Source organism: Juglans regia, chromosome 9 (assembly GCF_001411555.2).
Source record: "Juglans regia cultivar Chandler chromosome 9, Walnut 2.0, whole genome shotgun sequence".
In the NCBI taxonomy this organism is placed as follows: Eukaryota; Viridiplantae; Streptophyta; class Magnoliopsida; order Fagales; family Juglandaceae; genus Juglans; species Juglans regia.
Window position 1 is genome coordinate 9,962,816 of NC_049909.1, and position 27,460 is coordinate 9,990,275.

At 38.3% G+C, this 27,460-nt stretch overlaps 1 protein-coding gene across 4 annotated transcripts in view; it reads left to right on the plus strand.

Annotated features, from left to right (window-relative positions):
- The window catches only part of LOC108990165 (AUGMIN subunit 7), a 44,232-nt gene extending 18,391 nt beyond the window's left edge, over positions 1-25,841 (plus strand). For 2 of the 4 annotated variants that reach the window (XM_018964040.2, XM_018964039.2), the window contains 6 exons: positions 9,950-10,041; positions 10,241-10,366; positions 21,241-21,331; positions 22,579-22,686; positions 24,241-24,339; positions 25,332-25,841. In XM_018964040.2, coding sequence (XP_018819585.1) covers positions 9,950-10,041; positions 10,241-10,366; positions 21,241-21,331; positions 22,579-22,686; positions 24,241-24,339; positions 25,332-25,523 — 708 coding nt within the window. In that variant the 3' untranslated portion in view covers positions 25,524-25,841. The remainder of the gene's footprint in view (positions 1-9,949; positions 10,042-10,240; positions 10,367-21,240; positions 21,332-22,578; positions 22,687-24,240; positions 24,340-25,331) is intronic. The other 2 variants (XM_018964041.2, XM_018964042.2) reach the window with 1 other exon arrangement.
- The last annotated feature ends 1,619 nt before the right edge of the window (positions 25,842-27,460 follow it).

Consider the following 27,460-nt stretch of genomic DNA (forward strand, 5'->3'; position numbering starts at 1 on the left):
TAATAGAAATATAGAGATAAAATTAAATATAAATTCTGATAAAACTATACTCATAAAAATATAAATTCTAAAATAAAAGTTTACTAGGAAATATTACTAATATACCCTAACACTAAAACTGGTATGTCACAGTTAGAGCTCTACTTATTGCCATTGAGACAGGCCAACCTGCACAGGCCAGTCTCAATGGAGATAACGGTAAGGGAGTGCCTTTAGTAATAAAGGTATGGAGAAGGCTACTAATGGTTCCCAATGAAGCCCAAGATCGTCTCTTGGAATGTCCGGGGGCTAAACGACTATAGGAAACGCCTCCGAGTGAACAATATGGTTCGTCAATGGAAGACAGAAGTTATTTGTTTTCAAGAAACTAAATTGAAGAAAGTTAATCATTCAATGATTAATAGCCTATGGAGTTGTTGGGTGGGTTGGGCTGAGTTAGTCTCTAATGGAGCCTCAGGAGATATTATTATTATGTGGGATAGGAGGGTTGTGGAATTAGTAGACCACTATGTGGGAAATTATTTAGTGGCATGTCATTTTAAGAATGTGGATGATGGAATCGAATGGGTGTTTGCTAGAATGTATGGGCCTAACTTGGACTCTAGAAGGAGTATTTTGTGGGATGAAGTGGCGGGACTTTGCAGTTGGTGGGATCTCCTTTGGTGCTTTGGTGGGGATTTCAATGTTACTCGGTTTCCTTGTGAGCGAGGAGGGGATTCTCAAATTACTAAAGCTATGTCTGAATTTTCAGATCTTATTTTCGAGCTACAGTTGATTGATTTACCCATGGTGGGAGGGAATTCACATGGTCAAATGGGAGAGCATGGTTCCGGTTGGATAGATTTTTGATTTCGACTTCTTGGGAAGCCTTATGGATGTGAGGTAGAAAAGGTTGCAAAAAATTGTTTCTGACCACTATCCTATCTTATTGGATTGTGGGGGCATTGTAAGTGGGAGAAGATATTTTAAATTTGAAAATATGTGGTTGAAGGATGAGGGCTTTGTTGAAAGGGTTAGGAGGTGGTGGGCCTCTTATAATTTTTCTGGTACTCCAAGTTTTGTTCTGGCGGGCGAACTCAAAGCGCTGAAACAAAACTTGAAGAGCTGGAACTGGAGACTTTAGGTAATTTAGTAAATAAAAGAAAACAGCTTATGGAGCAGTTGCAAATTCTGGAAGATAATGATATTGCGGGCGGACTTTCCTTTGAGGAGAAGAGAAGAAAAAAGAGTTGAATGCAGAAATTGAAAAGCTTTCTCTTATGGAGGAAATTTCGTGTAGGCAAAAATCCCGGATCCTTTGGTTGAAGGAAGGCGATAACTGTCCAAAATTCTTTCATAAAATGGCAAACTCTCATTGTAGATACAATGCTATTGAAGCTTTTCAAGATGGTGAAAATGTTCTTTTTGATATTGGAAAGATTGAAGATCACATTTTGAGTTATTATGAGAAGCTCTTTAGGGAAGAACACTCATGGAGACCAAAGTTAGATGGGCTGGTGTTTGAGCCCATTGATCAATTGAGTGCAGATTGGTTAGAGAGAACTTTCGAGGAAGAAGTTCTTGATATGGTTAGAGGCATGACTAAGTACAAGGCTCCGAGCTCGGATGGTTTTTCCATGGCATTTTTCCAAGCATGTTGGGACATCGTGAAGGATGACGTTATGAAAGTTTTTGGTGAATTCCACTCGTTCCTGAAATTTGAGAAAAGTATCAATACTACTTTCATTGCTCTTATTCCTAAAAAGGCCGGTACAGTGGAGATGAGAGATTTTCTCCCCATTAGCTTGGTAAATGGGGTGTATAAAATCATAGCCAAGGTGTTAGCCAATCGTATATTAGCGTGGTTATGGACAAGATTATATCAAAGCCTTTGAATGCATTTGTCAGGGGAAGACAAATTCTTTACTCGGTTCTAATTGCAAATGAATGCTTGGAAAGCAGAATAAGAATGGGTAAATCTGGAGTTTTTGTTAAATTGGACATGGAAAAGGCTTTTGATCATGTCAATTGGGAATTTCTTCTTTACATTCTTGGGAGATTTGGTTTTGACGAGAAGTAGTGTTCATGGATTAAACATTGTATTTCGATGGCCAGATTTTCGATATTAGTGAACGACAATCCGGTTGGCATTTTTAACAGCTCTCAGGGTTTGAGGCAAAGAGACCCCTTATCTTATTTTCTTTTTGTAATAGTGATGGATGCATTGAGTCGTATGCTTGAATCGGCTGTTGAAGGAAGATTTATGTCGGGTTTTGTGGTGGGTGATGAGACTCGAGATAGTATTTTAGTATCACATTTGCTTTTTGCAGACGATACTTTGATTCTGATACTTGGCCTTGGAGAGGTTCCCCGACATTAAAAAAAAAAAAAAGCGGGATCACCTTTGTGTTTTGAGAGCCTTACTGTTATGTTTCGAAGCTGTTTCTGGATTAAGAATTAATCTTTCCAAGTCTGAAATTGTTCCAATGGGTACGATCAGAAATATTCTAGATCTGGCCAATATTTTGGGTTGTAAGGTAGCTTCTTTACCTATGAGATAACTTGGACCACCTTTGGGCGCTCCTCACAAATCAGTTTCTATTAAGATGGGGTGATTGGGAAGATTAGGAGGAGGTTAGCTGGCTAGGAAAAATTATATTTGTCTAAAGGTGGAAGAGTTACCCTAATTAAGAGCACTTTGACTAATCTCCCCACTTATTTCCTCTCTCTCTCTCTTTCCTTTACCAGTTGGGGTTACTAAAAGAATTGAGAGGATTTATAGGAATTTTCTGTGGGATGGTAATGGGGAGGAAAGAGAGTTTCATTTGGTGAGTTGAAATAAGGTTTGTCTTCCGGTTTCTTGCGAAGGGTTGAGAGTGAGAAATTTAAGACTTTTCAAAAAAGCTCTCATTGGGAAATGGCTTTGGAGGTATCATAATTGTAGTTTTTTTGAGAAAAAGAATAATCATTCTTATTAATTTCCAAGAGAAACGATTACAATATAAATAGAAGAGGAAGGCCACAAAATCAGCAAATCAAATCATCAAATCTCTAGGCTAGAAAATAGGAAACAAAAACATCTAAAAATAGTTATTTCAGATTTTATTTAAAATAGATCTTCCTAATTTATCTCCTAGAAATCTGACACCCCCCTCAAGTTGGAGTGTAGATATCTACCATGCCCAACTTGTTTACAAAGAGCTCAAAACTAGGTCTGAAAAGTCCTTTGGTGAAGATATCGGCTATTTGTTGAGTAGTAGGATCAAAAGGCATGCAAGCAGTGCTACTATCAATCTTCTCCTTTATGAATTGTCTGTCAATCTCTACACGCTTAGTGCAATCATGTTGTACTGGATTTTGAGCAATACTTCTAGCAGCTTTGTTGTCACAATACAACTTCATTGGCACGTTCACCGGCATCCGTAGCTCTTCAAGAATTCTCTTCAGCCATAGCATCTCACAAACTCCGTTAGCCATAGCCCTATATTCTGCCTTGGCACTGCTCCTTGCAACCACATTTTGTTTCTTGCTTTGCCATGTGACCATATTTCCCCAAACATAAGTTCAGTATCCTGACGTGGATCTCTTGTTAATAACCGAGCCTGCCCAATCTGCATCAATGTTAGTGTATGCCTATATGTTCTGCTATGTGGTCTTCTGAAAGAGTAAACCCTTGCCTAGTGTACTTTTCAAGTATTTGAGAATTCGATAAACTGCTTCAAGATGTTTCTCGAAGGGTGAGTGCATAAACTGACTTACCAAACTCACAGCAAAAGCAATATTGGGTCGTTTATGTGATAAGTAAATTAACTTTACCACCAACTTTTGGTATCGAGTTGTATTCACTGGATCACCTTGTCATCTCCAAGTTTCTGATTTGGATCGATTGGAGTGTCTGCTGGCCTACAACCGCTCATCCCTGTTTCCTTGAGGAGGTCAAGGACATACTTCTGTTGGGAGACAACAATCCCTTTCTTCGACCTAGCAACCTCCATTCCAAGGAAATACCTCAAAGATCCCAAGTCCTTGATCTCAAATGTTGATGAGAGGGAAGTCTTCAATCGGTTCATCTCAAGTACGTCATCTCCAGTGAGAATTATATCGTCTACATACACAATCAGTATTGCTATTTTCCCATCCTGCGAATGTCTTGTAAACATCGTATGATCACCTTGCTCTTGAGTATACCCCTGACTTTTAACAAACTGGGTGAATTTCTCAAACCAGGCTCTTGGTGGCTGTTTTAACCCATATAAGGACTTCTTCAGTTTACACACCTTTGTGCCAAACTTTTCACCAAATCCTGGAGGTGCATCCATGTACACTTCTTCTTCCAAATCTCCATTGAGTATGCATTTTTTACGTCCAACTGTTGTAGAGGCTAGTCATGATTAGCCGCAAGTGATAAAAGAACTCTTACAGTGTTTAGCTTTGCGACTGGGGCGAATGTCTCTAAGTAATCAATGCCATAGGTCTGAGTGAATTCCTTGGCAACCAATCGAGCTTTATACCGTTCTAGAGAGCCATCAGATTTATACTTGACTGTAAACACCCATTTGCTCCGTACAATTGTTTTTCCTCTTGGTAGATCAACTAACTCGCACGTGCCATTTTTTTCAAGAGCTTTCATCTCCTCGAAGACAGCCTCCTTCCACTCAAGAACTTTCAAAGCATCCTGCACAATATTAGGAATCTCCACACAAGACAATTCTGAGGTAAAAGCACGAAAAACAGGTGAGAGATTTTCATATGACACATAATTGGATAATGGATGTTGGGTGCAAGATCTCACACCCTTCCAGATAACAATGGGAAGTTCAGAATCATCGAACTTAGGATTAGACCCAGACTCGGGTTTAGAACTAGAAGATTAAATAGGCTGAACATGAGGTAAGGGCTTGGTGAGGACATTACCTGGAGGGTTTACGAATTCTGGGCAGTGCGAAGGATTGGAAGACCCTTTCTTTCGAGTTGTCTTCTGTCGCGAGTAGACAATGTCAAATGGTACCATCGTTGTGTTTTCCATTTCTGTTTTCCTTTGTGAACATCATGAGATGGCATTGTAGGGAGACCTGCCTTTTCAGTATCTAAACAACTCAGCTCACTTTTCCCTGGTATAATAAAGCTTGGGTTTTCAGGTTGAATAATCAAAGTTGGAGAAGGGTCATTTTGCAAGTCTGAAGTTTGGAAAAAATCATGAAAACCAGCTGAATCTATGTTTTGGTTCCCCCCCTGAAGATGAGGCGTAAAATATGGATGTAATTCAAAAAATGTAACATCCATTTGTAACAAACATTTTTGAAATAGGTTCAAAACATTTATACCCCTTTTGAGTGGGAGCATAATCAACAAACACACATTTTGTGGCTTGGGGTTTGAGTTTTCCTCGATTATGACTATGAATATGAACAAAAGTGGTACAACCAAATATCTTTAGTGGTAAAGAAGAAGAAAGCCGATTTGTTGGATAACACTTAAGAAAAATATAAAAAGGTGTTGCAAAGCTTAAAACCTTATTAGGTGTTCTATTTATGAGATATGTAGCAGTAAGAACGGCTTCACCCCAAAGATATTTAGATACCTGACTGGTAAAAAGCAATGCCCGAGCTACTTCCAATAAGTGTTTGTTTTTTCTTTCAGCCAAACCATTTTGTTGCGGAGTGTCAACACAAGAGCTTTGATGAACAATTCATTTTTCAAGAAAAAATTGGCCCAAATGTTTTTGAAATATTCTCGACCATTATCACTCTGCAATATTTGAATATTTTTTTAAAATATTCAAATATTTGAAACTTTGTACCATGGTGTAAAAGTTTTTGAAAATTGTTTCCACTTCAGATTTTTCCGTCATCAAATAAACCCAACTTAATCTCGTATGATCATCAATAAAGGTCACAAACCATTTTTTTCCAAAATGCATAGATGTTCTACATGGGCCCCATATGTCACTATGAATATCAGTAAATGGAGTAGTTGGTTTGTAGGGTTGGGTGGAAAAAGATGCACGATGATGTTTAGCAAACTGACAAACTTCACATTGAAAATAAGTTGGACTTTTATTCCGAAATAATTTGGGAAACAAGTATTTTAAGTAATGAAATCTAGAATGGCCTAACCTATATTGCCATAACAGAATATCATTATCCTTGGAAACAGAAACAGAATTTAAGCAAGTACTTTGACATTGTCTACTCGAGTTAGGTCCATCTTCAAAATAATAGAGTCCATATTTTTCCTTAGAACTGCCAATCATCTTCCCCGTGGTCAAGTCCTGAAATTCACAATAAGAAGAATAGAAATTAGCTTGACACTGATGATCATAGGTAATTTTACTGATGGACAACAAATTGCAGGACAAATTGGGAATGTGGAGCACATCATGGAGTGTTAACAACGAAGTGAGTTTGATAGTTCTTATCCCGGCAATTACTGAGAGTTTACCATCTGCAATTTTGACCCTTTTATTGCCTGCACACAGACTATAGGATGAGAACAGTTTGGAGCAACCAGTCATATGATTAGTTGCGCTAGAATCAATTATCCAAGAATGAACAGAGTTAGGAATAACACCTAAAAACGCATGAGCAAGAGGGTTACCCTTCTGTACCAAAGAACAAGACGGAGTTAAGGACAATTTTGGAGATTGAAATAATTTGTACAGGTGCTCTAATTGCTCCTTTGTAAAAGGTATTGCATCCGAGTTGGTAGATGGCTCCTGAGTCTCTTCAGCAGTGGCTTGGTAGGCGCGACCATCACGTTTGGATTTTGGCTTCCAATTTGCAGGTTTACCATGAAGCTTCCAACACGTCTACTTCCTATGCCACTGTTTTTTGCAATGCTCGCACCACGGTTTATTACGCCCGTCATTGTCAGAATCAACACTTCTTGACACGAGCAGAATTTTCATGTTCCAAGTTCAAACCAGTTTTGGTATTGCGCAACATGATTTTTCTCCTGGACTCCTCACGTCTAACTTCAGGAAAAACTTCCCGAATAGAGGGCAATGGTTGCCTGCTGAGAATGCGGCCTCAGACCTCGTCCAAACTTCAATTAAGGCCGGCTAAAAACATGTAAATCCTGTCGTTTTCCTCTCTTTTTGTGACGAGCATAGTCGTTCGAATTTTCCCAAACATCCTCAGAACACTGATCAAGTTCCTGCCATAACGTTACCAATTCGTTATACTAAGTAGTAACATTGCAATCATTTTGCTTGGATTTCCAGAGCCAAGTTTTCAACTCAAAAATTTGAGAAGAATTCTCCAGGTCCGAATAAAGATCTCAAACTGCCTCCTAGACATCTTGAGCAGTGGGAAGAAATAGGTGAGGTTTTCCAATGGCAGGTTCCATGGAATTGATGAGCCAAGCAATAACAAGAGAATTTTTGGACTGCCATTTTTTTGAGATTAGGGTCACCAGGAGCAGGTTTTGATATTTCGCCAGTCAAATGCCCAAATTTTCCTCTGCCATCGATTGCCAATTTTACGGACTGAGCCCACTTGAGATAGTTGTGCCCATTGAGTTTTGTAGCCGTGTGATCAAGGGGCTGAATTATGGGAATAGGAATCAGCAGATATAGGCGTGGGAGGAGTAGTGGGATTGGGTGGAATGGTTTTGGAAGTACTGGAAGAGTCTAAAGAGACGGGAGGATTTCTTTGGGCGTGGGTCATTGCCGACTTATACGACATCATCAGAAGAAAGGAGAAAATAGAAAAAGAGCACGAAGCTCTGATACCATGTAGTTTTTTTAGAAGAAGAATAACCATTCTTATTAATTTCCAAGAGAAACGATTACAATATAAATAGGAGAGGAAGGCCACCAAATCATGAAGGCCACAAAATCAGCAAATCTCTAGGCTAGAAAACAGGAAACAGAAACATCTAAAATCTGAAATAGTTATTTTAGATTTTATTTAAAATAGAACTTCCTAATTTATCTCCTAGAAATCCGACATATTTAAAATAGAACTTCCTAATTGATCTCCTAGAAATCCAACAATAATGAGAGTAATGCATTTTGGAGAAATATTGTGGATATTAAACATGGGAGGATGTGGGGGAGTTGGTGTACGAATGAAGTAAGATGGATGTTTTGGGTGGGTTTGTGGAAGTCTATTCGGCTGGGATGGGGGGGGGACTTTGCCAAGAATACTAAATTCAAGGTGGGGGATGGGGCAAAGATCTATTTTTGGCATGACACTTGGTGTGGGGATTCACCTCTTAAGGTTGTTTTCCCTAATCTCTTCAGGATCGCTAGAGATAAAGGGGCTGCAGTGGCTGATTCCTATCACTTTTCGAACAATATGATTTGCTGGATTGTGGAATTTACTAGAGATGTGCAAGATTGGGAAGTATGTGAAGTTTCAGAATTATTAGGAAAAATTATATGAGATGAAGTTTGATCAGAACAGGGAGGACAGTTTGTTGTGGGTGCATACGGTTAATTCCAAATTTTCAGTGAGTTCTTTTTACAAGGCATTAACCAGTCATGGGGTCAAAGATTATCCGTGGAAATGTATTTGGAGAGCCATGGTGCCTAGTAAGGTTGCTTTCTTCAGCTGGCTGGTGTCTCTTGGGAAAATACTAATCATTGACAACTTGAGGAAGAAAGGTCGTCAGGTGGCTGAATGGTGTTTTATGTGTAAGAAGGATGGTGAATCTATTGATCATCCTTTCCTTCATTGTGAGGTGGCGACATCGTTGTGGAATGTGATTTTTGCAAAGGTTGGCATTTTCTGGGTGATGCCTATGCATGTGGTGGATTTCTTTGCATGCTGGCCAGGTATTGAGGGGAGAAGTAACAACACTACTGTGATGAAGATGATCCCCCTGTGCTTACTTTGGTGTTTATGGTTAGAAAGGAATAGGAGGTGCTTTGATAGTTGTGACTTTCTATAGGGGAACTTAGGGAGTTTCTCCTTAGTACTTTAAGCTTTTGGGTGAATAATCTTGTAAGGAACGAGAATGATTGTAATGTTTTGCTTTAGTGTTATTCTGCTTTAGCTTGTAAGTAGGTGTTCTTATTTGTATACATCCTATGTACTTGGGCTATGTCTATTTACTTGGAATAAAATTTCTCTTATTAATTATCAAAAAAAAAAAAAGATACGAGGATTTTTTTTTTCCCTACAAAATTTATTGAGAGGAAAGTTTTTTATAAGAAAATTTATTGATCCACATTTAGGCATAGCCCAAGTACACAAGTAGTATACGAGAGCGAATCACCTGATTACGATCTATGAGCTAGAAAAAGCAGCATAAAAATCAATAAAGCTAATCCCCTCCAATACAATAGCCGTAGCCCAAAGTAACAATGTATGGAAAAATAAATCTCTAATCCCCCAACAAACGTTCTTTATTTTCAAAGCAACGTCCATTCCTCTCATTCCATATGCACCACATAAGACACAATGGTACCATTTTCCCAACAGCCACTATTTGACAATTGCCTTGAATTCCACTCCAACAAGCCAAAAGATCCACCACCCTCCTAGGCATCACCCATGCAATATCTAGCCTAAAAAGATCTCATCCCATAAAGACGATCCACTGATTCACCATACCTTTTACACGTAAAGCATCAATCCATGATAAAAATGCCACGCTTCCTCAACGTATCAATAGTCAAGATTTTCACATGAGAAGCCAACCAACCGAAAAAAGCAACCTTGAGAGGCACTTTGCTTTTCCAAATGCACTACCAAGGAAAAACAGTAGATGAATGGGTCGACATAATTTTGTACAAGGATTTGACTGAGATTTCTTATTCCCAGGATGAATCCATAGAGGAAAAATGGATTCAAAGGATTTGCTTGACTGTACAATGTGTATCTAGTTGAGATTCTAATCTTCATAATACACATGAAAGAAAATATGTTTATCATATGTTATTTGAAGCATCGTGTACTCTCTGTGTTTATAAAGCAGCAAACCTCCCCTCAACTTCGCTAACTAGAATTTCCCTCTTTTTCAGGGACGAGGAAGCTATGAAGATCGAAGTGAAATGCTTCGTCTTATTGTCGATCTTGTGGAGGCGAGCATCTATGCTGATAATCCAGAATGGAGGTTATGATGATTCTCAGTTTTATTTTTACTTCTAATACAGTTTATATTATGATTATTCAGTTTTCTTGTTTCACCATGAACAATCACAGTTTATAAATTTATTATTCCAAATCTTGTCTAATAAATGCATATTAATTGTTTTCTGATTTCTGAAAATTTCTTGAACCTGAAATCTGGTTTGCTTTTCTATTTGCTGCAGCATAGATGAGCAGGTGTCAAGGGATATACAACTTATAGATTCTATTGCTGAAAAACAAGCTCAAATATTCTCAGAAGAATGCAAGTTGTTCCCTGCGGATGTTCAAATTCAATCAATCTATCCACTGTAAGAACAGAATTTTCTCATTTTTGTTTCTGTTTTCCTTGAAGATCTACTTATTAAATGTATAAAACTATACCAACATAGACCAGCTTTAAACTTTTCTTTCCTTTCATAGATGTACCCCATATAAAAATGATGTCAACTATGTATTGTCAAAGTTTGGAAAAGTAGCTCTTTGTTCCAAACTTTGGATGGAGTTTTTAAAAGATGTCATGAAGAATTCTATTAGCAAATGTGTTCATTTAGGATTGCATATATTAGAATGGATGTACCATTTAAAACTTGGAAGATTGTACACATGGAGTTGGCCAACAACAAATGCTTATGGTAGACTAGGGGTTTTTCTAGGTTCATTTTATACAAGTATTAGAACTTCATTAAAAAGAAGAAAAAATTCAATTTTTTATATGAAAATTTTATTAATAGGCGTAACCAAGTGCCAACTGCAGAGGGTGTATACAACCAAAAACACCTAGCTAGGAAGAAAAAATAGATACAAGGAAATCATGAACATTAAAGTCCATTAAAATCTAAAGCGTTTATCCAGAAAAGAATCGTGTTGAAACAGATTCTTCTGAGTTAATCTAGCAACGTTCCTTGTCTTCAAAGTTCTGATCATTCTTTTCCCTCCAGATTCACCACAAAAAGCATTTGAGGACCATCCTCCATATTGTTGCAATTTGTGGGATACCATGAATACTTCTCTAGCTGGCTAGGAGACCTACCACCCTCCCCAACATAACCCAAGCTAACCTAATTCTGCCAAAAAATATCCCACAGGACCCTGGCAACCTTGCAATGCAGTAGCAAGTGGTCCACAGTCTCAGCACTTTTCCTACACATACAAAACCAGTCAATCACAATAATACAGCGTTTCCGTAGATTGTTCATGACCAAGATCTTTCCTAATGCTGTCATCCATACCAAGAAAGAAACTATAAGGCCTCGTTTGGGAACATAAACCATCTCATCTCATCTCATCTTAAAATTTCTCATATTTCCTTCCCAAACATCACTCAAACACACTTTTCAATTTTAAATCTTTAATTTTTTCATCTAATCATTATAAATTTACCAAACTTCCAAACAAAACAATTCAACCTTTTCAAATTTCAAAGCAAAAATAATATTAAAAAATTATATTATAACAATATTTTAACTTTATAATATTTTTTTATTCATATTAGAGTAAAGTTCCATTTGGTTAGTTGGAAGAAGGTATGTCAACCGATTGATTGTGGTGGGTTGGGGATAAAAAACTTGAGATTGTTTAATAGAGCATTAATTGGGAAATGGCTTTGGAGATACCACTTGGAAAGAAATGCCTTATGGAGAAATGTTTTTTTTTTTTATCAGTAAAAAGTAATTTTCATTAATATGAATGAAAATAGGCAAGGCCTATGTACACAGGGAGTATACAATAGAAAACACCTAAATACATTCTTAAAAACTAAATTAGAGCTAGGAACTCATGTACACTGTTTCCATTAAGAACAATGGCTGAAAACCATAATAGTAAAGTGTGTAGAAAAAAATTCTAAAGCTCCTCCATCGATCGCTCCCTATCTTCAAAGCAGCGTGCATTCCTTTCCAACCAAATACACCACATAATGCACAGCGGGATCATCTTCCAAGCTGCAGCTACTTGTGTACAACCTTGTAGACCCTTCCAACAAGCAAGCAAGTCCACCACCTTTGCCGGCATAACCCATGCGACATCTACCCTACGAAATATTCCATTCCACAACTCTCTCGTCACCTCACAATGCAATAATAGATGGTCCACTGATTCTCCATTTTTTTTTGCACAAATAACACCAGTCCGTTACTATGAGTCCCCTCTTTCTTAAATTATCTGTGGTTAGAATTTTTCCAAGTGCCGCAGTCCACACAAAAAAAGCCACTTTGGAAGGTATGTGTGACTTCCAGATACTTTTCCACGGAAAATATTCATTACCTTGTGATACCAGAATTTTATAGTATGTCTTGACTGAAAACTTCTTACTGTCCTTGCCCCTGCCTTATGGAGAAATGTTATTGATGTAAAATATGGTAGTTTGTGGGGAGATTGGTGCTCAAAAGATACAAGAGGTGCATATGGGGTGAGTTTGTGGAAGTTCATTAGGAAAGGATAGGGGGAATTTTCTAATCATATTAGATTAAAGGTGGGAGATGGGACGATGATACTTTTCTGGCATGACTTGTGGTGTGGGGAGTCTACACTTAAATTGGATTTTCACTCTCTTTTATTTTATTCTTTTATAAGAGTATATCTATTGATACGAATGAAATAGACATAGCTCGTGTACACAAGAAATATACAAAAGAACACCTAAATACATTCTAAGATCAAGAGATTAAAGACAAGAAGTCAAGCACATTGTTTCCATTAAGTACAATGGCTGAAAACCAAAGCATTAAAGTGTGTACAAAAAAATTCTGCAACTCCGCCATTGTACACTCTCTATCTTCAAACACCGCTTGTTTCTTTCCCACCATGTGGTTTGGGCCTTCCATTGGGGTATTACAAAATGGTATCAGAGCCTATTCTAATCAGAAATGTGGGACTTGAGTCGTGCCACCTACGATGGACTAACCCGACGAGGACGTCAGGAATTTAACGGGGGGAGATTGTGATATCCCATATGATAAAAATAATAGTAGGTGGTGTCAAAATACTAGAGAAACCAGAAAATACGAAGTGAGCTTTTTGGAATAATTGCCTCATTCAACGTAATCCCAAACTATACAAGGAAGTAAATAATCTGCTATACACAAAGTCTAACTGCCTCCTAATATTCAACCTTTATACATGGTAATATAATCTGGACAACTAATATTAATAGTCCTAAATTGTATAAATTCCTATATTGTATATTGTATACATTAACATCCCCCCTCAAATTGATGTTAGTAAGTCAACCAGCAACAATTTGCCAAGAAATTGATGCCGCTGTCGAGTCATTGCTTTGGTGAAGACATCGTCTACTTGGAGATCCGAAGAAATGTAAGGAAGAGATATGACCCGACTCTCCAAGGTATCTCAGATAGAATGACAATCAACCTCAATGTGCTTGGTGCGTTCATGAAAAATGGGATTGGTGGCAATCTGAATAGCACTAGCGTTATCAGCATGAAGAGAGGTAGAATTAGTCTGAGGAAACCCAAGCTCCTCCTGAAGACCACATAACCACACAATTTCATAACAAGCAATAGACATGGCACGATACTCAGCCTCAGTAGATGATTTAGAAATACGATCTTGTTTCTTATATCTCCAAGAAATTAAGGCATCACCCAAAAACATACACCAACTTGTAGTAGATCGACGCATATCCGGACACTCAGCCCAATCAGTATCACTATAGGCAACAAGTTGAAGAGATAAGCCTGTAGGAAAGAATAATCCACGAGCAAGCGACCCTCGAAAATAGTGGATAATGCGGCGAACTGCAACAAGATGAAGGTGTCGAGGAGAAGACATAAACTGGCTAACCTGATGAATGGCATAGGAGATATCTGGTCGATTTGTGGTCAAGTAAATAAGACTCCCAACCAAGCGCCGATAGAGAGGAGGATCATCCAGAAGATCCCCTTCATCTTTCCTATATTTGACATTTACCTCCATAGGTGTATCAGCAGGAGTGTCCTCCAAACCAGCCAAGGTGATAAGATCTTGAATATACTTATGCTGGTTCAAGAAAATACCATTGGCCCGATGATGAACCTTCAGTCCCAAGAAGTATGTGAGCTGGCCAAAATCTTTCATATGGAAAGTTGCATGTAACATCTTTTGAAGCTTATTAATCAAACCACAGTCAGTGCCAGTAATGATAATATCATCCACATAAACTAAGAGAAGAACTACACCCGCATCAGACATGTGGAAAAAAAGAGAGGAATCATACTGACTTTGTGTAAGGCTAAAGGTTAGGGTTTCTCAAGAGAAGTTATTTTTCCTATTCTGGCTACAGATAGGTTATCAGTTTTCTGTCCATACGAAGCCTAACCCATGTGTGAACAGTGATTCGAGAGAAACCCTAACCTTCCTATCTTGCCACCACCCCCACCCACCATCGATCGGAGAGGGACACCGCAGTCATAGACGAGGCCGACGTGCCCCGGTGTCCTCACTGAGGGCCGTCGCTGTTGGTTCCTTGTCGGCGAACACTTTCTCATTTTTTTTTCCCGACTTCAATCTCTGTGTACTTTGAATCTGTCACAGAACTGATCAACAGACCCAGGCTTCTCCGTTGTGGGGCCTCCGACGTCGGTCCTTCTCCACCGACTGGTATTTTTCTGTTGCTCTTCCGTTTCCTCCTCTGGCGATCTGCGATTTGAGCTTTTCCATTAGCCACTGCTATAGGTTGTTTCGATAGACTTCGGCAACCACATTGTGGGCATCCGACGTCATCCTCCGACGACTGGAAGTTCTCCTTTCTCTCAAGGATTTTTTTACAAGGAAATTCGTGAACTCAAGGCCTCCAATAGATCTGTGTTTTACCTTAGGATGAAGTGGAAGCAGTGGGGAGCACTAGGAACAGATTTGCAGTGGGATTTGACAATAACGAAAAAACACGATGCGGTTTTGTCCCAGTTGGAAGGTGAGAGGTGGTTGAAAGTGGAATAAAAAACTTTCGTTTTTACGAAAGATGGAGGAAATATCTTTCGCATTTCTGAATGTAGCAAAATGATAGCTAAGTTCATGTATCTAGGGAGGACGACAACTTCGTGGGTGGCTAAGGGGATTGAGGATTGTTTAGACCTTAATTGCCATGAAGGTTTCTTTAGAGAGCTAAGGATGGGTAATGGAGTTTTTAGCATTCAACATCATGTTACCGTAATGGAAGGAGGAAATGTTTGTTGGTGATTTCGGAGGGTGCAAATGGCATTGGATGGAAAGGCTTTCTGCAGTCCATTCTAAGTGTCACCGAATCCAAAGCCACTTTTCGAAGTGGAGAGTTTGTTGATGGGAAAACAGTGGAAAGGCCTTCCTCAATCAAAGGTGCTTTGTACGCAGCTGTGTTGAGGTCACTGGCGGATAGTCAGGCTGAGACCAACTCAGCGGTAGAAAGAAAGGGCAAGGCACTTGTAGGAGACAAAAGATCTCAAGTGACTTTGGGAGAGTTGAAATGGGTCTTGTGGGATGTCAAATCTCAATTGAAGGGAGTTATGGATTATGTAAGAGATCTAATGATTAAGGTGGATAAGGGGCTGGACCTAATCATGGGTACAAGTGTGCCGAAAAGTGTGCAGGCAAAGGGTGTGTCAACGATAGAGTCGTTGGACGCTGGCATCTTTGTTCATGCCAATGGCACTATGCCTTCTAAGGGAGCTATAGGGTCTCATGCACCAATTACAGATGTAGTTGGTCCTTCTGTCCAGGGTTCATTTGTAGTTAAAGACAGGGGTCCCTCCAAGGTCTCGAGTATTTTGGAAGAAAAGTCGAGCCTCTTTTAGAACATGCAAACGGGGTAACAAATGGTAGTGCTTCCCCTCTTGATGAAGCAGTAGGGTCAGACAAAGTGGCACGACAAGGATCGTCAAGGGGTGGAGCATATACACAAAATGTTGATGGAGGTGAGGAACCTGTAATGGTAACAGATGGAGGGGAAAACAACCATATACCTGTCAAGCAACCATTTGGAGAGAAGGAAATTATCGATTTGTCATTGGTGCCTCGTGTGGGGGAAGGTTTAGAGTAGGGAGTGCAGTCGGGTACTGTGGCTGGGGATAATGTCGTTTCCCTAGTTTCTCTTCCTCCGATTAACGAATAGCGGGATCAACAGTGGATTGGATTCTGAATAAAGATAATGGGTTTCTACAAACCCTGAGACTTTCATATGGAGAATAGGGAGAATATGAAAACCAATTTAAAGCACTACTCATTGCAATTGAGGCAAGCCACAAGCTTGAAACCAAATCTAAGTTTAAAAAAAGCAGGGAGTTAAATAATCTTTCTTGAGAAATCAACTACGATACCAAGTGAGCTAGCTCAAGTTGAGGGAAGGCTAAAGGGAGGGCTTTGTGAAGACGTTCTCGTAGTGGGGTGTTTGGGTAGAGGATTATTTTCATGGAATCTAGGGGATGGGGATGGGGTCGGGGAGGTGTATCAATAGTTTTTCAATTCGGGCTGTGTATTTTGGGTAGGTTTTCATGGGCCATTAGGGGCTTTCTTGTATGGGCTAGTTGTTTTTCTTGTATACATCCAATGTACTTGGTTACTCCTTTTGATATATATATATATATAATATTATTACTTACAAAAAAAAAGGGTAAGAAGTGTACTACGAAACTTCTCAAACCAGGCCTGGGGAGCCTGCTTGAGCCCGTACAGAGAACGCCTAAGCTTACAAACATCATGAGGAGAAGAAGTAGTCATACCAGATGGAAGCTTCATGTAGATCTCTTCTTGGAGATCACCATGAAGAAATGCGTTCTTCATCCATCTGATGTAGTTGCCACGACTGTGAAGCGGCAATTACTAAGATGGTTCGAATCATAGTTATTTTGGGAACTGGAGGAAATGTCTCCTCATAGTCAATCTCATATTCCTGTTTGTTACCCAAAGCTACAAGGCGAGCTTTGTATCTGTCCAAAGACCCATCAAAACGAAGTTTTACAGAGAAAACTCATTTACTCCCAATGGATTTGACTGTAGGAGGACAAGAAACAATATTTCAAGTATGATTCTCCTTAAGTGCTTGAAGTTCTGCTTGCATTGCAGTTTGCCAACACTCATGTTTCATAGCCTATTTGTAGGAAGAAGGGATGGAAATAGAGGATAAATTAGTTACGAGAGAGACATGGGATGAGAAACCATACTAATCAGGGGTCAAGAAGGACGAGTAGACTGATGAAGTGTGGTGGAAACAGGAACAGGATCAAGCGCCAGATCGAGATCTGGAGGGGGCACAGATGAAGTGGAACTAGACTCATGATGACGACGTCGTTCATACATAAAACTAGGTTTAAATCGTTCCACTCATTGGAGAATTAGAGAAGTTAGGCATAAGTGATAAAGATGAAGATGGCAACTCAACATGAGATGGAAAGAAATATTCATTCCTAGAAACTCGTATACAACAAACATGAGAATCATAACAAACATAACCCTTTTGAGGTATAACATAACCAAGAAAAGCACACTTAACAGATTGAGCAGTAAGTTTATGTTGTTCATGAGCAGGAAGATGCACAAAACAAACACAACCAAATGCCCGAAGATCAGAATATGAAGGAGAATGGCCAAACAACTTAAAAAAGGAGAAACATGATGTAACGTAGGAGAGAGTAAGTGATTAATCAAATGAACCGAAGTAGAAAGCACTTCACACCAAAAACGAGGAGGAACAGATGATTCAAGTAAAATGGTTCTTACCACATCAAGAAGGTGACGATTTTTCCTCTCAGCAACACCATTTTGTTGCGGTGTCAAAAGACAGGAGTGCTGAGATATTTTCATTTTGCTTTGAAGAAAGTCTTGAAACTCATTAGACATGTATTCTCCGCCAGAATCAGAGCACAAGACCTTGATACTGGTAGAGAATTGAGTCTCAAGAAGTGCAAGAAAGCGCTGAAATACTGAAAACACTTCGGCCTTAGCCAGTAGGAAGTATACCCAAGTAAAGCGACTAAAGTCATCAATGAAAGTAACAAAGTACTTATAATGCGTTTTCTGGTCATCTCCTCGTGACCCATGACCATGACTTGAGAAAAACAGAGCATCGGCTCTGTGTAAGTTGGCGGCAAATTTTGCTCAACCTAGACCTTCATGCCCTTCAGGAATAACTAGTATACCCCACCGACCTCCTCCACCATACTCCATAACAACTAAATATCGGCCATGGACATTGGATCAGTGTTGAGCCAAAAACGTTGTGTTTTCTTCACGCATGTGTTTTATGAATTTTGATTGTCTCTCTGCCTGGACCTTGCTTCCATTGTAATTGCTAGCCACCCTACACCACCACAACTCAGTACTACAGACCTTGAAACCCCTTTGCTCCTCCATAATATTTATGTAGAAGTTCCATGTTACTGTTGAGAACTCAAAAGTTTTCAATTCCACCCAAAAACGACAAAACTGACCCATAAAGATTTGCTGGAAATGACGATTATCACCTGCAGGAATCATCGATATATATATATATATATATATATATAGAGAGAGAGAGAGAGAGAGAGAGAGGAGAATGTATCAAACTCATGCACCCTTTGAGGATCGCAAGAGGACAAGGGATGAGCTTAAAGTTCTCTTTTTTAAAACTTTGTTCTTATGGGCCGGGGTCATTGATTTTAATGGACTAATGTCCATGATTTTCTACTTTTGGTTGTAAACCCTAGATAGGTACTTCTCATGTATACTTCTTGTGTACTTGGGCTATGCCTTTTTCTCTTATGAATAAAACTTTTTGATTACCTATCAAAAAAAAACTTCTACACATCACAAAAAAAAAATTCTATTTGCAAACCTATTTGTTGATACACCTTTTTTTTTTTTGATAGGTAATAAGAGAATTTATTCCAAGTAAATAGGCATAGCCTAGTACACAGGGAGTATACATGAGAATACAACTAGATACAAACTAAAGCAAGGTGAAAATGAAAAGCATTACAAGATATTCATGTCCTTCACTAGATTATTCACCCAAAAATTTAAAGTGCTAAAGAAAAAATCCCTAAAGTCCCCCATTGTGCGTTCACAATCTTCGAAGCACCTCCCATTTCTCTCCAGCCAAAGGCAACAAAACAAACACAAAGGAATCATCCTCCATTTAGCTTTATTGCCTCCACATCCCGCAACGCCTTGCCAACTGTCCAAGAAATCCACCACTTGAAAAGGCATCACCCAAGCAATGCCTACCCTTGCAAATAATTCATTCCACAAAGCAGTGACCATATCGCAATGAAGAAACAAGTGATTTACTGATTCGCCATCTTTTTTGCACAAAAAACACCAATCCATCACATATAAACCTCTTTTCCTCAAATTATCAGTTGTTAAGACTTTCTCCAGCAACACCAACCAGCAGAAAAGTACAACTTTACTGGGCACTCTAGGTTTCCAAATGCATTTCCAGGGGTATGCATTATTATCATATCTATTTAATGCCTTGTAATAGGAATTCACCGAGAATCTAAACTTACCATCATGAACCCACTGCATCTTGTCCTACCTGATCAGATCAATCTTCGACTCAAAAGTTTAACAAAGAAATCAGCAGCTTCACTCACTTCCCAGTCCTGTAAATCTCTAGTAAATTCCACATTCCAATTCAGCATGTTATTAGAGAATAAATATGAATCAGCCACAGCAGCCCCTTTGTTTTTAGCAATCCTAAAAAGACTAGGAAATGCTAATTTAAGAGGTAATCACCACACCAAATGTCGTGCCAAAAGAGAATATTGGTCCCGCTTCCCACTTTGAAATTAATATTCTTAACAAAATCCCCCCATCCCAACTGTATGGACTTCCATTAACCCACCCCAAATACCCCTTTTATATCATTAGAACACCAATTCCCCCACATCCTTCCATATTTAACATCTACAATCTGTCTCCACAATGCATTTCTCTCATTGATGTATCTCCAAAGCCACTTCCCAAGAAGAGCTTTATTAAAAAGCTTTAGGTTCCGCACACCTAAACCTCCACAAGACACCGGAGTACAAACCTTATTCCAACTCACCAAATGAAATTTTTGTTCCTCCCCAATGCCATCCCATAAGAAATTTTTAAAAATCCTCTCAATTTTTTTGGCCACCCCCGCTGGAATAGGGAAAAGAGAGAGGGTAATAAGTGGGTAAATTGGATAAGGTGCTTTTAATTAAAGTAACTCTTCCCCCTTTGGACAAATATAGCTTTTTCCAACCAGCTAGTCTCCTTTCAATCTTCTCAATCACCCCATCCCAAACAGCCACAGATTTATGAGGAGCCCCCAAAGGTAACCCAAGATATTTCAGGGGAAGAGAAGAATATTTCAGGGTGTTGATACACCTAACACCCCTTATGTGGAATGCTTACACGTAAGCTAACTTTTAACATTTCTTATACCTATATGGATCTCACAACAAGTGGTGTGTTTACACACTGGCTTGTAAGTGGTAAAACTCTTAAGAAAACGCAAAAGGTGCATCCAGGAGAGAGATTCTTTGAAATTTCTGCAGTATTAGCACAAGCTAGCATGTTCTGTAGAGAATTACCGTTACTCTCTATGCATTACTGCTTCTTTTGCTACTTTACTGCTCTTGCTACCCCCAACTCCTCATTTTTACCAAACGGAATTTAGAAGTACCACAATTTTTCTGTTTATAGTATTCAATGTGCAGTTTATCTATATTATGTGGGTTACAACAAATGTTAATCCCTATAGTTGGCTCAAGTGCTAAGGGTCTTGGTCTTGGGGGTATGTTCCCCTAGGTCTAAGGTTTGAAGCTTGGGTATAAACAATTTTTAGGGCCAAGTCCTATCGGTGAAAAGCTGATAATTACCTAATCGGTGTGATGTAGGCATGTTACGTGGGTCTGGGGTTTAATCGGGTAAAAGACATGTTGTATTTGCATGGTCTCTGGGTTTCCTTGTCATTAAAAAAACTCGGCTTTTCTTTCCAAATTGCAAGGAAGAATATTATTAAAAAGTTCATTGTCACACCAAATACCATTGATGTGGAATCTTGCCACATTGCCACATCAGCTTACATAGAAAAGTTTTGGTATTTTGACTTTTTTTTTTTTTTTTTATGAATGTATTGGGTTCCACAGTAAGAGGTGTGCTACACCAGGCTTTTACATAGAACTCTTTTTTGGCTGCGGAAATTTGTTAGTAACTTTTTCAGTAAATATCATAACTTTTTGTTATCAATCTACATTTTCAGGCCAGATGTTTCTGAGCTGGAGTCAAAGCTTTCAGAACAAACAAAGATATTGTTGAATCTTCAACAGAAGGTCGATGATCTGGCATCAAAGGTTATCCCAGCTCTGTAGCCCTAACATATCTTTCACAATTAGTTTGTAAGTTTTTGTAAATTGTTTCTGCTGTTCAGCAGCTCCACCTAGTTTCCATCTATGATATCATCATTTCTGTGTTAACCTTCTTTGGGGAGTGATGTTTATAAAATAAGTCCTTGATTCATGAAAGTGGTGAACCCTTTTATGGTTATTGGCCCACATCGTGCTTTTGGGATTTAAGGTTCTTCCACCTTGATTGTATCTTGTTAAATCATCATTACACAAAATAACAGCCAGGTTTTTTCTGTTCCTCAATAATTTTTCGTCATAATAAGCTTATTATTAAGTCAAGTAAGTTGGATGCATTAGAACAATTCAGTTTAGGTTGTGTTCTCTTCTCCAACCTGTTGCTGGCATGGGCATATTCCTAAGTTTTCAATGGGTAAGGTGATTCAACTTCTTGTTTCCCTCAAATTCATATTTTAGCAAAGACCATCTATAAATTCATCCATCAGTTGTTTGTGTTGATGAAAATGATCCTAACTTATTACTTTCACATTTTTTACAGTTCTTGGCACAGTTTTTAGTCATTTAAGAAATTAAAGCTGTGGAGAATTCCTCTTCAAATTAACATAAAAGTTCAAGAGCTTTCTGTAGTCCAATTGAAGCATTTGTTTTGAGGTCTCTGTGTGAGTGGATGATAGGGACAAGTGGCTTTTTTTTCTATTCTCTCTCTCTGGATTTTTGTCATCTAAGAGCCCAGTTTGAGTTTTGGGTTTCGTGTTTTCTTTTTGGGCATTCTCTGCTATGTTTCTCATGTGTACTGGGATTGTGCTCCATTTTGTGCATTTAATTACTTCTATTAGCCGAAAAAAGAAAAGAAAATGTGAGCACTATTATATGTAGTTTTTAGATTATTTTTTAGATTTCTGGAGTAGTTCTTAGTGACAGAACATTTGTGTGCCCCCCGGGCCTTTCAAGTCAGAGGGGTAGGGCGTGGTTTCAGAGCATCATAGGTTTGGATCTTGGCAGGAAATAGAGCAGGAAATACACGTTTTGTGGTCTTTTCTCTATGAAGATTCATTTTGAATATGTTTTCAACTCTTATGTTTTTAATGCATTCTAATCCACTCCATTCTATAATGAGCACTCAATTTTGAATGCATTGCTATATTTTCTACGTACCTCTGAAATCTGCATGCTATAAGTTATGCATTGTCTTTACTTTTTTGCATCATTGTGATTGTATTTTTCCTCGTGTGTAGCATGCTTACAACCCAGATGAGGAGTACGCTGAGGTTGAATCCCAATTGCGGGCACATTTGGAATCTTTTCTAGAAACTGCAAGATCATTCAATATGATTTACACCAAGGTGGCCTGCTCTTCTTTTTCTATTTTTCATTAAATCGGCTTTTAGAATATTTGATCATCTCACTTTCTTTTCTGACAAATTATTAAATGCCATGTATGCGTTATATTTGTATACATAATATTTTGAGCTGATAATATGAACTACGCCAGCCTGTGTTCTGGCAGTGATTATGAGTTGTATTGTGAGATGTATGATCAACATGTTTGTCTGAGTTATTGTTCATTTTGTCTCTCTCGTTCTCGGTCAATGTTCTTTCTGTTTCAGTTTTTTACAGCTCATCTCGTGTTTTAAAAAAATTGATCATTGGGATGGGTTTGTGGAGTCTTCTCGGGCAGGAATCTAAGCCTTCCTCTTTCAGTGTTGCTCCAACAGATTTATTCAATTTCTGTCACTCACCAAGTAGGAGATGGTTGGAGGACCGTTGGTCGCTAACCAACGCTCAAAAGGAAGAGATGGTAATGGCTTAAAATCATTTTGTGATTAGCTTCAAGGGGGTGGTAATATTTTTTATAGTCGTTCATCAGTGTTGGGACAAAAGTTGCGACTCCTGGTCAGTCTCATGGTGGGTTTTTGCCATCTAGAAGGGCAGATTCTAGACCGAAGACGAGTAAAAGGCTGGGTTCAGGGTTGGGACTCCTTAAGGCTAAGGTCACGGTCTTACTGTTGACAACCATCAGGGGCAATTTGGGTAACTACCATGTTGTTTTATGATAAGTAAATTTGGGTAACTACAATTTTTGGATCCCATTTGGCAATGGAGCAAAAAGGACAAATCCATTGAATTTCAAATTTCAGAAGGGAAGGTTATTGCAAAATCCCATGTAAATTTTGCTGGCTGTGGTGCATCGGGAGAATCCAGAAGATGGCATGTCCGCCACACCCATCTCTATGTGCATCATTGTGAAAAATGATCTCATCTTGTTTAATGTGGTTTGAGAGAGAGAGAGGCAGGCAGGGAGAGAGATATATTAGCATAGTTTTGATGATTGTGAGAAGTTTTTTTCCCTAATAAAAAAAAGGGTTTGAGGGGTAACTAGAGGTGGTCTCTCTACCTGAGTGTGACCATAGTGACATCCTCCCCACTGGAACCGAACAGGAGAAGCTTAGACGGCAAGAAGCTGTAGGCGCTCCCCTCGAGTCGAGTTTGAGCCATAGCTTAGACCCTGAACCCACTAGGGAATTCAATGAGTCCTTAGGCAGCTAATACTAATAATAGTCTAATTCAAATCCATGTTTGGATTCGAATTCAAGACCTAATACATGCCAAACCACATGGGAGTAACCCAAGGACTATTGAATCACCACCCTTGGTGGTGAATATTATGAGAAGTTATTGTTATTTGTTGGACCTCAACTCACTCTTTCTTGACACCCCGTGTCATCATCCTATGTTGAAAAGTTCCAAGATAGAATCTATTGAACTTTTTGCAATCCCTGTAAAATTTGTGACTTTTGTTTTTTATGCTGAGGAATATTTGCATCATACTTTCTTGGGATTCTTGATTTCTACCCTCACTGTTACCCAGTTTCTGAAATAGAATTCATATCTTGTAGGAAATTCGTCCCTGGACACATATGATGGAGGTACCACAGCTCCATGGGTTTGGCCCAGCTGCCAATCGCTTGTTGGATGCATACAAAATGCTTTTGAAGGTATTTCATTGTCGCTTATTGATATGTTTTATCTTCGATTTTATTTATTTTATGTTTTTTAGTCTGGTTTCAGATTTCTCTCTAGGTATCCGTCACTTGGATATTCTCATCATGTGGTTTGTGAGTTTCCTTTTTATTGGCTTGCATATTAGGTTGGCACATGAACCCAGCTAAATTGCTGGTGGTGGTTTACTACAACTAACATAAGTTACTCTATATGCATGGATATGTTGTATATGCAATTTCTGAACCCAGCTTTCCCAAGTTTGATATTTTCCATAAATGTGCATTTATGAAGTTCATTCCTCTTAGTTTCTCAAATCTTCCATAATTATACAGTTGGTACATTGTGTTTTCATATTAATTCTCTGTATGCAGTGCTAAGCATTCATTCAATCAAAAACTTTACTTCTCAGTTTCCAATGCTGATTTCTTTCTTTTTCTTCCTGTTTCTTTCTGGGAGTGTATTTACACAAGCACGCCCAGTGAGGTGGGGTTTGCTTGAATGCTACCATGATGTATGCGAGTACTTCACACTCATTCAGTCTAATACCCATCACTCATATTCTCTCTCTCTCTCTCTCTCTCTCGAACTTTTGGTTTTTGGTTTTTCAAAATACAAATTACATGGAAGACATGGTCATACCCAACTTCAGCTCAAATAATTTTGCGAGGTATTGATAAAAATGTCGGTTGTACTTTTCTCTCTATTTTTTCATGTATTCCTGAATATAGATTTCATCAGAGAATCACATCATAGATAACAAGTCTTAAAAAAGAAGTCTAATTAATAACTCATTACATACTTATAAAAAAAATTAATAACTCATTACATACTTATAAAAAAAAAATTAATGACTCATTACATGGATTCACAATCTTGCACTTGAGTACTTATTTTTTCCTTTCATGGATTGCATCAAAGAAATATTTGTGCTTGTAAAAGAACTGGCCTGACCACTATTTTGGTGACTGTTGCGCATTGGTTGTAGTTCCTAGGGAATTTGAGGAATCTTAGAGACTCCCATGCAGCTCTGGCCGTTGGCTCGTGCGAAACAATTGCTGGCGAGCCCTCTTCTGTAACGAGAATAATATCTGAGTGTGAGTCTGCATTAACTTTTTTAAATCGCGACCTTGGAATTCTCTCGGCTTCTATTGCTCGTGAACAGGGTGAGAGGAGATGAATTTATGCTGAAATTGTTACATAAATGTATTGCCCAGGGAAAGCATAGATGCAATCTTCTTATTCTTTTGGGTACATTTGAAAAAACCATACTGATGTCTCTATATAGGAATGTTGATTGTGGTTGCATTGTTGCATATTATTCCATTTGGATTTGAACGATATTGACTGACCAAGTGTTCGATATGTAACTGTAGATTTAGGCTCCGTTTGGATATTGAGATGAGATGAGATAGTTTTAGATGAAACTTGAAACTTGAATAAAATATTGTTAGAATATTATTTTTTAATATTATTATTTTTTTAGAATTTGAAAAAATTGAATTGTTTATTATATTTTATGTAAATTTGAAAAAGTTATAATGATGAGATGAAACTATTTTTGTATCCAAACAGAGCCATACAAACGCATTCATCCCATACGTAGTGTGGTCAGGTCATGATCTGGGGTTCGAGTCCTCGTATTCCAATTTTTTAGGAAAAAAATATGGTGAAAGTGGAGAGATTTTCCAACTTGTTGACTGAGCAGAGTAACAAAGAAAAATGAAGTATCCGTCCATCAAATGTCGGGGTATCAATCTAAATTCTTAAGCCCATGTGGACGGACTAGTTATCGATCTAAATCTCCAGAAGAAATACAGTAAATCACATTCACGATGTCTTTATTGTCATTCCTTTCATATTTCGCCTATAAGATTGCCAAAAATAAAGTATAGGTAAATGTTAAACGTGTAGTCTTTTCTTTCCAACAGACTAAAATGTATGTCTTCAGTCAGCTGCTTGCTTGCTAAAAAACTCTCCCTTCTTGAACCCCTCTCCCCTTCCACTGAAAGCCTCCATCTCCCTACAGAGCCCAACGAAAGAAGGGAGAAAAATCTGCCTCTTACAGACTCGGCCTCTCCCATCACGATATTACCTCAACAAGAAAATGGCATGAAGAAATAGGAGAAATTACATTTAGGGTCCGTTTGAATACAGAGGTCATCTCATCTCATCTCATCTAATTTCAATTAATAATCTCACTACTATTTACAAATTCTCAACTGATCTAATCTCATCTTACTATCTAAACGGGTCTTTAGTGTATCCATATTTCGCCTCTTTCAAAATGGGCACCTTCTCTTAATATTTGATACTTAAGATTGTGTCTGTCACACAAGAGGGTGTTTCAACCTTCAGTTCGGCCGAAATCGATCCCTATCCTATTAGGCTTGCATTTGGTTAATTGTGAAATGAGTTGTAATAGAGTTGTACCCAAAAAATAGAGACCAACTTCATAGTTACTTTTTGTTAGATGAAAAATCGTCCTTGTTTACTACCAATCCTATCATATCATGGATGGCATTACATTACAACGACCCTCCGTGCCCACCCAACAAATATTTGTTGAAAGAAATTAGGGAGGGTTTTGGGTTGATTTAACACTTTTTTTTTTTTTTTTAAATATTCAGTTCTTTTAACATGACATAAAATATTCATTACTTTATTATTATTTTTCACTACTATTCCGTAAGTTGGAAAAAAGATTCAACTCTTTTAACACATTTCAACTCTTTTACTAGAATATCTCAAGTATTTTCAGAATATTTCACTATTATTCATTATTTTATTATTACTTTTTATCTACTTTTTATTACTATTTATTATTTTTTAACTATTATTAACAGAATTCACTATCCAAACACAACTTTGAAACTTTCCTCTCCCTTCTCTCCAGAAAACCAAAAAGCCTTGGCCCCTGTTTTTTTCTCCCAGGGAGGAGCCTCCCTCTCCTATTCTCTTCAGTCTTCCCCTAAACCCACAGTTGATAGAATTGATACTTTTTTATTTTAATATTTTTCTCTACTAGGTCGGAAAATATCATATTTATCGCTTTTTAGTCACCAAAAGAGTACATGTGTCACCTCACAGCATTCTCCAAATGCTAGCCTACAAGAT